Below are 11,758 nucleotides of genomic sequence, written 5' to 3' on the forward strand. Positions count from 1 at the left end.
AACCATTTAATAATTTTTCTATGAAGCATGAGCGAGAACAAAACATATTAAAATAATCTTTGTTGATTTATATGAATGAGTATTTCAATTTTAGAAATATTTTAAGACATATTGGTAATATATTCCTATTACAAAAATGTTGGAGAGTGGTGCATTAACTTTATATCTATTTGGCAGCCCATTGTTACAACTTAGACTAAAAAAAACATCCATCATTATACGTTGAATAATCCATATTTCAAAGTCCATATTAATATTATACCAATTAAACTAATATTTTCCCACTAAATCAACTTTAATTGAAAACTCTTTTCACCGACCCATATTTTTAAATTATAAATAATTACAGTGGCATGAAACAATAAACACCCAATTATATATCTCACCCCACTAATTTAAACCTTAAATAATCTAAGTCGGCTAATTACCCCCTTTTCATTAATTATGTTTATTGTTACGCCAATTTAAGTAATAAAGCTGTCATTACCCTTTTTAATTAAGGTCGAGATAGCTCGACCTCTGTTAATTAAACAACATTAAAGATAATATTTTGACTAATTTGTTTTTTAATTTATTACCCAATTTAAACATTTTTATTTTTACTTTTTTTAAAACGTCAATTTACTCATCCACCACCACTTCCCTGTGAAATTACCATTCTACCCTCCCTTCGCCTCTGTATAAAAAGCCTCTTGCCCCTTCCCTCCATTTCCACCATAATTAAAATAAAGAAAAAAGAAAAAAGAAAAATATATATATATATATATACACACATGGGTTCCCTTCCTTACATTGTCGAAGATTGCATGGGCGTGCTCCAACTCTACAGCGACGGCACCGTCTTCCGCTCCGATGACATCCGCTTCCCGTTTCCAATCGCCGACGATAGCTCCGTCGTCTTCCGCGACGTTCTCTACGACGCTGTTCACGGTCTCCACCTCCGCCTCATAAAACCAGCAGTATCCTTAAATTCCAACACTAAACTTCCAGTCCTGTTCTTCCTCCACGGCGGCGGTTTCTGCGTCGGTTCCCGATCCTGGGCGAATCCGCACAATTGCTGCGTTCGGCTTGCCCTAGGGTTGGAAGCTCTTGTAATCGTACCGGACTATCGTCTAGCGCCAGAAAATCGGCTTCCTGCGGCGGTGGAAGACGGAGAAAAAGCGATCGAGTGGGTGAAAAAGGGGGAAGACGCGTGGATTGAAGAAGGAGCGGATTTGGAGAGGGTATTTGTGATGGGAGACTCGTCGGGAGGGAACATTGCGCATCATTTGGCAGTAGGGTTTGGGAGTGATGGTGGGAGATTTGGAGTGAGAGTGAGAGGATTTGTTTTAATGGCGCCGTTCTTCGGCGGAGTGGTGAGGACGAAATCAGAGGAGGGTCCGCCGGAAGATTTTCTGAATTTGGACGCGCTTGACAGGTACACGTCCTCCTCTCTCTCTAACAATAAGATTCCCTTTTATTTATTTATTTATTTATAATATTAATAATTGTGCATTTTTTTCTTCAATAAATCTTAATTTAGTAACTTTTTTTAAAAAAAAAAAATTGATATTTTAAATTTAAAATTATTAGGGAAAATTATCACTGCATTATATTATTTAAACTTGGTAGTCATGTTGGCACAACTCGTTCCTGTCATTTTTAAATTATTTATTTATTTATTATTATTACTAGAAGTTATATTGTTTAAATATTTTATCTAAAATCAATTGCACAATTCAAATGACGAAAATAACCCTAGATAAATATCACAAAATTTCAGAAGTATTTTTTAAAAAATAATAAAAAGATGAAAACACATAAATACCACAAAATTTAATTTTTAAAATCAGAATATTTTAATCAATTTCTTACCCAATTTTGGCTTTTAAAAATTCAGTCTACCATGCAAAATATATATATTAATCTCTCTAATAAATTAGTTATTTTGTTTTTGGAAAAAAAGAAAAAGAAAGAAAAGAAGGCATGCAGTGCAAATGGATGATGGGAAAAAGTCAAACCCAAATATTTGACTTTTCTTTTCTTCTCAATCTAACCTAATCTTCTATCATCTTCCCAAACATCTATTTCCACCTCATCACCCACTCCACGTGGCTACTATTCTTTTCCTAGTCAGCCACAAAATATTATTAATTTTCTCTTCTTTTTTTTTAAATAAAAAAAAAAGTATATTTCTCTTTTGAATGTTAAAGGTTGAAATCTATGGTCCACTCCTAACCACTCTCTTATTATTTATATTATGTATTTATTTTATTAAAAAATTATGAATTTAAGAAAATAATTTCTTAGAAATGTCATATTCAAATCTCCACCAGGTAAAAGGAGAGATCTAGTCTATGCCTTTGACTTTTGACCCACCATTATCACACCACAACTTCCTGGATTTATTGCTAAAATCCAAATCACACAATATATATATATATATATATATATCTAAACTAAACTAATTATAATTATAATAATATAAAAATAGCAAAATTTTGAATTGATGAAAAATAAATTTGGTGTAAATTGAGTTCAATATTTTAAATTAAATTTGGTCTTCGTCAGCAAATAAAAAATAAAAATTTAATGTTTGGAGCCATATTTTTCTTCCTTTATAATGCATTTAGAAAGTGACTTTTGTGGGGGGAAAAACATTAATAAGTTTTAATTCTAATATTTTACTGAAATCTCTTAGGATTTAGCCACTTTATTTATATTTATTTAAATAAAAAGTTTAATGGATAAGTTCATTCAATTATTATTATTATTATTATTATTATTTTTGTTGTGGAGTTACAATCAACTGATTATAGTTTAAACAAAATTATGGAGGAGACAATGATTAAACAATGAAATAAAAGAAGCATAGTGGAAGCTTTAATAATCTCATACCCTAATTATGCACTAACTAATTACATTTTCTTAATACTCTTTCCTTTAATCTCTCACACATAATTCATAAAAAAAGTTGGAGAAAGCGACTTATGGATTCTTACCAGATCTCTATGCTTCATACACACATTCCCTTCGTAGTGATGTCACAACCCAACCACTCAAACCTATACTTATTTGTGGATACCACTATATATATATACATTATTTCTCAACAACGTCTTAGATTTTTTATTTTAATTTTGAGTTTATTTGGTTTGTTATCGTGTTATCTAAAATGTTATAATAATTCAAGTCTTTTAAAAAATAAAAAAGTTAATAGGTGTAACCATCAAAGTCCACCGCTAGCAGATATGTCTTTTTTGGCCTTTCTCTTTGTTTATTAGCCAAGTTTCCACCTCCTTATAAAAAATGCTTTGTGGGATCTTATAATTCACTCATTTTAAGACCAGCATCCTTGCTGATACTCATAACTGATTTAAAAAGGTGTCCTCCTTCAAGTATTGATGTCAATTCAAGTAGATGAATGACATTAGTAAGATTCCAACACAGGTCTTTTATGAACACTTTAATGAATCTCACAATTGATGGATCAGGTTTTGGAGGCTATCATTACCCTTGGGAGAAGATAGAGACCACCCATTGGCAAACCCATTTGGGCCATTAAGCAAGAACCTTGAAGGAATGAATTTGGAGCCGATCATGGTGATGGTTGGTGAAAATGAATTGCTGAAAGACAGAGTCCAACACTATGCCAAAACACTCTCACAATTGGGACACAGAATTGAGTATGTGGAGTTTGAAGGCAAACAACATGGGTTCTTCACTAGTTCTCAAGATACTCAACTGGGCGATCAAGTCCTGGCTATTATCAAACGTTTTATGCTTCAAAACTCTCTTTGAATTTCACATACTGAATTATCCTGATGAACTATCCATAGTGTTCTTCCATGTGATTCATGAAAGTTTGTCAGATAATTAGTTAAATAAATAAATGGTAACAGGTGTTCTTCGATTGGAGCTTTACAGAGTTTTCTGCCTCTTTTTCTGTCTTCTATTCACAATGAAAATCCGAATCCACGAGATTGGCCTAAACCATACTCTTTTGGCCAAAACCATACTCTTTTGGCCATCGAAGATTCAATAGACACATTTAGAACAAAAGTCAATATATCATTCCTCTTTGTACCACTAACTAGGGTGTACATTCAACCCGACAACTCGGACCAATATTGCATTTCGAGTTGGGTTTGGTTCATTTTTCTGAACCAGATCTGATTCAAGATACGTCAAGATGAATAAACCATCGGTTAAATACCATAACACCCCCACCACCCCCCATTTTAATGAATTTGAAAGAAATTGTATTGAGAAGTCCCCCCCCCCCCCCCCCCCCNCTAAAAAAAAAAAAAAAAGTTCAAGAACTGAAGGGTTGATAGACACAATCAATTGCATGCATCAGTTTTCTACAAGGCCCCACCCATTTGCACCCATACTTTCCAGCTTTTTCATGGTTAGATTTACCAGCTGAAACTTATTGATACCTTTTCTCTGGAAAATACCCACGAATTGGATATTGAAAGCTCTATCTTGATTTTGGGGCCTGATATCTTTGCTTCAATGGTTCTTTCAATGTCAAATTACAATGAACAGGGGAAGGTTTCAGGCGTTGCTGCTTAACATTTTAGCAGCCGATGGCAGCACAGCTGCGGACACTTCTAAACATGTCTTTTCAAGAGCTCCTGATTGGCATTTTGTTACTTCTTTGGCAATTGGTTGCAGCTGACTTTGTCCAGCATTGGAGGTTGGGGAGTTTTGAAGTATCGCCATAGAATGCACTAGGATTGCGACTATCTGCTTCTTTACCACCACCCAACTATCATCTCCGTGCATATCCAAACCAACAATGAAGTTTGAAGATCCAGAAAGATGACTAAGAGTAATATTCTGTCTTTGTTTCGTTTTCACCATCTCACTGATTATTTCATAGTTTATAGACAATAAGCAACTGAAGCTGTTGATCCGAAGAAACAAGATAAATTATACAGAAAACGTAACAAGACTATATATAACAATGTAGCTACTTCCTAATGGGATACACAATATTGTCCTGCAATAAGACCACCAATTTATCCATGAACCATAGATATACGTTCAGCAGTAGCCTAACTCAAATACCAGTTTAAACAACAAGATATACTTCCAGTCTCAGATTATGCATGAAGAAGGAAATTTGGCAAAAGATAAGGCTAACATTCTAATTTTGTATGCTCAAAAACCTAACCTTCTACAGTTTTGGCTAACATCACTAAAACAAATATCCATTACCAACAATTGGATGAAAGTACATCTCCATCCACGATTCTAAATCTGGTTTTAGTTCAGAGATGGTTCATATTCTCATTTATTTTGGTTCATAACTCTCATTTAGTTCATAACCTTTTTGGTTTATTTTCTCATTTATTTGGTTCATGTATGAGAATTAGTATTGCTATATCTATATAAAGACTTGTTCAGCAATGTTTGGAGGGGTGGAGGTTGTCATTTTGTATTTGTCTAGAGGCAATTGGGAGGAATTTTGTAAGAGAGACTTTGTAGTGTGAGAGTGTGAAAGTGTGAGAGATACACTTGTAAACACTTTAGTTATAGTGATTAGCTACCGCCCCTGAATGTAGGGGAATTTCTTCTCTTCGAACCACGTAAGTTTTGTGTCTCTTTGTTTAATTTCTATTTATGGGTGTGTGAGTGTAATCAATCTTGCTCCCGTCTCTACTACATTAGGTATCATAACGTTTTTGTTGTGGCATTAAAGGTACAAGTGGTATATTACCACACAACAAATCCTTTACACACTAAATAATTAACATTTTGATTTTGTTGTGAACAAATTCTTTAGTATCAAACCTAAAGACCATTTAGGATTCCCCAGTTCCTCACTTCTTCAGTCTTCCTGTTAAGGATAGTTGACCGTTCATTATAAGGAAAATATCTAGATATTTGCCTTACATTACGGTTACCATATTTGCCCTTTTATTAAAGGCAAATATATTGTATTCATTTATTATTCTTTCCTTTTATCGCTATTTCCATATTATTTGTAATTTACCATATTTCTATGTAAATGATTATAAATAAGAGAACTCTCACCACCATTTAGGTGTGGTGGATTCAGCAAACATTCACATGGAATCAGAGCCCTTTCGGTTTAACAACCCTAATCCTTTCTTCTCTATGGCTTCCGAATCTTCTTATCATCTTCTTCCTTTCAATACTCTAATCCATATGATCACTATCAAACTTTCTTCCTCCAATTATCTTCTCTGGAAAAGCCAACTTCTCCCTCTCCTTGAGAGTCAAGACATGCTGGGCTATGTCGATAGAACTATGGTTCCACCACCTCGTTTTGAACCAGAAACCTCCTCAACACTCAACCCCAAATATTTGGCATGGAGAGCAGCCGATCAACGACTTCTCTGTCTCCTGCTCTCCTCTCTCATTGAGGAAGCCATGGCTGTTGTCGTTGGTCTCTCTACTGCATGTGATGTTTGGCTTGCGTTGGAAACTACGTTCAGCCATCAGTCGAAAGCTCGTGAACTGAGACTCAAGAATGACTTGCAGTTGATGAAACGTGGCACCAAACCTGTTGCTGAGTATGCCCGTGCCTTCAAAAAAAATTTGTGACCAACTTCATGCCATTGGCAGACCCGTCGAGGACATTGATAAAGTGCACTGGTTCCTTCGTGGACTCAGCACCGAATTTTTCAGCTTTTACTACTGCTCAGATGGCTCTCACCCCTATCCCCTGCTTTGTAGATTTAGTCTCTAAAGTTAAAAGTTTTGAGCTGTTCCAACGCTCCCTTGAGTCCTCTGACTCCACTCCTACAACATTCACAGCCACTAATCGTGGTCGCACCCATGGAAGCCACCCTGCTTCCTTTACCAACCAGCGAGGTCGTTCTTATTCTCACAAAGACAACTCTTCTAATCGAGAACAAACCCACTCAAGTCAGGGTCGTCGACCACCTCACTGCCAAATATGCCGCAAAGAGAGCCATTATGCTGACCGCTGCAACCAACGGTATGTTCGACCTGATTCTTCTCATGCTCACCTAGCTGAAGCCTTTAACACGTCATGTTCTATTGTTGGACCTGATGCTGCTAATTGGTTTCTGGACACTGGAGCTTCGGCCCATATGACTGTCAACCCATCTATTCTGGATCAGTCTAAAAATTACACGGGTAAGGACTCTGTGATCGTAGAAAGCGGTGCATCCCTACCCATTACCCACACCGGCACTCTTTCTCTTGTTCCAAATATTCACTTATTAGATGTCTTGGTTGTCCCTCACCTCACTAAAAATCTTCTTTCCATAAGTAAATTAACGTCTGATTTTCCTCTCTCCGTTATATTTACTAATAATCTTATTACTATCCAGAATCGTCAAACAAGAAGGGTGGTGGCAACCGGTAAAAGAGATGGAGGGCTATATGTGCTGGAGCGCGGCAACTCTGCTTTTATTTCAGCCCTTAAAAACAAATCTTTACGTGCTTCATATGATTTATGGCATGCTCCTCTGGGTCATGTGAATCATTCTGTTATTTCTTTTTTAAATAGAAAATGTCATCTTTCTCTTACGTCTTTATTGCCTTCTCCATCATTATGTAATACTTGTTAGTTTGCGAAAAGTCATCGATTGCCTTATTCCCGCAATGAACGTAGGTCGTCTCATGTGTTAGATCTTATTCATTGTGATCTTTGGGGTCCTTCTCCCGTCAAATCAAATTCGGGTTTTCTTTATTATGCTATTTTTATTGATGATTATTCTCGATTCAAATTTAAAATTTAAATCTGATTTTTTTGATATTTTTCTTCAATTTCAAAAATTTGTGAAAAATCAATATTCTTCTCGTATCAAGGTATTTCAAAGCGATGGTGGTACCGAATTTACTAGTACTTGTTTCAAAACTCATTTACGTAATTCTGGCATCCACCATCAACCCTCTTGTCCATATACACCTGCTCAAAATGGTCGTGCTGAGAGAAAACATCGTCATGTGACTGAGACTGGCTTGACCCTTCTCTTTCACTCTCATCTTTCTCCTCGTTTTTGGGTTGACGCCTTCAGCACTACAACTTATATTATCAACCGGTTGCCTACTCCACTTCTTAGAGGTAAGTCACCCTTTGAACTCCTTTATGGCTACACTCCACATTATGACAATTTTCATCCCTTTGGTTGTCGTGTTTATCCTTATTTGCGTGATTATATGCCTAACAAGTTTCTCCCCGCAGCATTTCTTGTATTTTTTTAGGTAATAGTTCTGCTCATAAAGGATTTCGTTGTCTTGATCCCACCACCACTAAGCTATATATCACCTGCCATGCTCAATTTGATGAAACTCACTTTCCTGCTATCCCTAGCTCCCAAGCCCAACCTCTTTCATCTATTCCTATTTCAAATTTCTTGGAACCACATCTTCATCATATTGATTCATCCCCCCCTACCACTTCATCACTACACATTCCTCGATCCAGTTCATCCCCATGTGATATTTGTTCTGACCTTGTAGATGAGTCTGTGCAGGTTGATACTTCTCTTGCAGGTTTCACTTTGCCACCCTCGACTTCTAATTCGACCTCTATTGAACCTCCTGTTGATTTCTCTTCTTTGAGCACTCATCCTATGATCACACGAGCCAAAGCTGGTATATTCAAGACTCGTCATCCAGCAAATCTTGGTATTTTGGGCTCATCTGAACTTCTTTCTACTTTTCTTGCATCCACTGAGCCAAAAGAATTCAAATCTGCAGCTAAGAATCCTGCTTGGGTGGCTACCATGGATGAAGAAATTCGAGCGTTACAACAAAATGATACTTGGACTTTGGTTCCTCGCCCTGCCAACACCAACATCGTGGGCTCTAAATGGGTGTTTCGTATTAAATATTTGTCTGATGGATCCGTTGAGCATTTCAAGGCTCGTCTTGTTGCCAAAGGTTATACTCAGGTTCCTGGTCTTGACTACACTGACACTTTCAGTCCGGCTGTCAAAGCTACCACTGTCCGTGTTGTGCTTTCTATTGCAGTCACAAATAAATGGTCTCTTCAACAACTTGATGTCAATAATGCTTTTCTCAATGGAACTCTTATTGAACGTGTTCATATGGAACAACATCCTGGGTATATTGATCCTCGATTTCCCACTCATGTTTGTCTATTAAAGAAAACCCTCTATGGCTTAAAGCAAGCTCCTCGTGCTTGGTTTCAGCGTTTTAGCTTATTTCTTCTCACACTTAGGTTTTCTTGCAGTCGCGTTGACACGTACCTTTTTGTATTTCATCAGCAATCTAACCTTATCTATTTGCTTCTTTATGTTGATGACATTATTGTTACCGGCAACAACTCATCTCTTATTGACAGCTTGACTCGCAAGCTTCATTCTGAGTTTGCTACCAAAGATTTGGGTTCTCTCAGTTACTTTCTTGATCTTGAAGCTTCACCCACACTCCTGATGGTCTCTTTATTAGTCAGTTAAAATATGCTCGAGATATTCTTACTCGTGCTCAGTTGCTCGATAGCAAACCAGTTCACACTCGCATGGTTGTTTCTCAACACCTGACTGCTGATGGTTCTCCTTTCTCTGATCCTACTCTCTACAGATCTCTTGTTGGCGCCCTTCAGTACTTGACTATTACGCGTCCAGATATTGCCTATGCTGTCAATTCTGTCAGTCAATTCTTGCATGCCCCTACTGTAGATCACTTTCTTACTGTCAAACGTATTCTTCGCTATGTCAAAGGAACACTCCACTTTGGTCTTATCTTTCGTCCATCCACTATTCCTAGTACGCTAGTCGCTTATTCGGATGCTGACTGGGCTGGTTGTCCCGATACTCGTCGTTCTACATCCGACTATTCTATTTATCTTGGTAACAATCTTGTTTCTTGGAGTGCCAAAAAGCAACCTACTGTCTCACGCTCCAGCTGTGAATCTGAGTATCGTGCTCTTGCCACAACTGCTGCTGAACTTCTTTGGGTTACGCATCTTTTGCATGACCTCAAGGTCCCTATTTCACAGCAGCCCTTACTCTTATGTGACAACAAAAGTGCTATTTTTTTTTAGCTCTAACCCTGTTTCTCACAAGCAGATTATCATTTCCTTTGAGAACTTGTTATCGCTGGCAAACTTCGCACACAATATGTACCCTCTCATCTTCAAGTTGCTGACATCTTCACAAAGAGTATTTCTCGACCTCTCTATGAATTTTTCAGATCCAAGCTTCACGTTCGTTCAAATCCAACGCTCAGCTTGCGGGGGGTGTTAAGGATAGTTGACCGTTTATTATAAGGCAAATATCTAGATATTTGCCTTACATTACGGGTTAGCCCTTTATTAAAGGCAAATATAATGTATTCATTCATTATTCTTTCCTTTTATCGCTATTTCCATGTTATTTGTAATTTACCATATTTCTGTATTCTGTAAATGATTATAAATAAGAGAATTCTCACCACCATATAAGTGTGGTGGATTCAGCAAACATTCACACTTCCCCACTGTGATTTTGTGTACTTCTTCCACTCATTGCATCCCTTTACAAGTTTGACAATCCGCATGAACTTCAAAGTTTCTAACCATTTAACAAGGAGATATCTAAACTTTGAAAAATAGTAGCCTCGAAATGAGATGTCATAGGCTAATTTGCATTCTATCGCTAACAATCCTCACAATTTACACAGACTAAAGCGGCCTCTGCACTTGGAAAATACAGCATTATATACAGAACTGCACCTACGTATTTCACAAGGTAATACCAAACATTATATACATCAAGCGATAGCGTTTATCCAAGACCAATTTCTGTATTGAAAAACAAAATTGACACAGAAAATCAACAAAATAACACAACGCCTAATCACAGAAAAGAAAATTACACGCGCAGAAAACTCGAAACTGATTATGGACCTGAAGATTCTAAAGATCGGCTAAGTGTGTTTGATCTTCCTGGAATGCTATTTAAGCTCGAAATCATAAATTTCAACTTCATTTCAACATCTCAGACACAAAAAATTTCTACAAAATCCGAATATAAGAAGAATCGCGGTAACGTACCAGCAATCGGATCTCCTCGAGAGAAAGCGAAGGTCGGCGGCATGTGGTAACAAGGATAATGGATCAGGTGCGATGAATCTGGTAAAGAACCTGATGTGAAGATTTGGACGAGTCTCTCTTCTCTCTATGTTCGTTCTCCACTTCTCCGTTTCTGAAATTGTTTCCAAAATTCTTCGCCGTCGTCTTCATTTGAAAAGAAAATGGCTTACAAATTTCGGATAAATAAATATTAAGCGAAATTCATTCTTTTTGGGAAATTTTCAATTTTTATTTAAATTTGAAAATGGTGTAACAAATTTTTATCATAAAATCTTATTTTCGAGATAAACATTATAATCTTTACGTAAATAATCGTTGCAATATTTATTAGTTTTTTTTTAAATATTAATTTAAACAATATTCTCATGTCTTTAATAATGTCATATATAGCATGCTTTGGATCCATTTTTCTTGCCTTATATAAAACTTCATTTTTATCAAAATAAATAAATTTTTATATGATATTTGTAAAAATTAATAAAATGTAGAAAAAAAAGCAAAAAAAAAAAAAAAAAACATCACATAGTTCCAAATTTATGAAATTAAAAATAATATCGATTCTAATACTATATCTCGTTGTAAAATCAAAATCCATATATTCTATAAAGATTTAGACGTCTTTCGAACAATGTAGCGGTAAATTCTCTATTTTGAACTTAAGTTTTTAATCTTATATATCTTTCTGTATTCGTGTTCTTTTGCGGGCACATGAGAAATGTTCAAAATACTATG

The 11,758-nt window shown here is 36.2% G+C and overlaps 1 protein-coding gene and 1 long non-coding RNA gene across 2 annotated transcripts; one reads left to right on the forward strand and one right to left on the reverse strand.

Moving 5' to 3' along the window:
- Positions 1 to 728: 728 nt before the first annotated feature.
- LOC111497276 (probable carboxylesterase 15) lies at positions 729 to 3,918 on the forward strand. The gene is made up of 2 exons (XM_023148034.1): positions 729 to 1,417; positions 3,474 to 3,918. Exons 1-2 carry the CDS (start codon positions 774 to 776, stop codon positions 3,778 to 3,780), a joined length of 951 nt encoding a protein of 316 aa, XP_023003802.1. The 5' UTR covers positions 729 to 773; the 3' UTR covers positions 3,781 to 3,918.
- Positions 3,919 to 4,653: 735 nt separating this feature from the next.
- Positions 4,654 to 11,181, reverse strand: LOC111497278. Its single transcript, XR_002720590.1, has 2 exons — positions 10,988 to 11,181; positions 4,654 to 4,852 (listed from the first exon to the last, which is right to left on the reverse strand). It is a non-coding gene; the product is annotated as an uncharacterized LOC111497278 (long non-coding RNA).
- Positions 11,182 to 11,758: the final 577 nt, after the last annotated feature.

The sequence above is a fragment of the Cucurbita maxima genome, unplaced genomic scaffold (assembly GCF_002738345.1).
Source record: "Cucurbita maxima cultivar Rimu unplaced genomic scaffold, Cmax_1.0 Cma_Scf00023, whole genome shotgun sequence".
Classification (NCBI taxonomy): domain Eukaryota; kingdom Viridiplantae; phylum Streptophyta; class Magnoliopsida; order Cucurbitales; family Cucurbitaceae; genus Cucurbita; species Cucurbita maxima.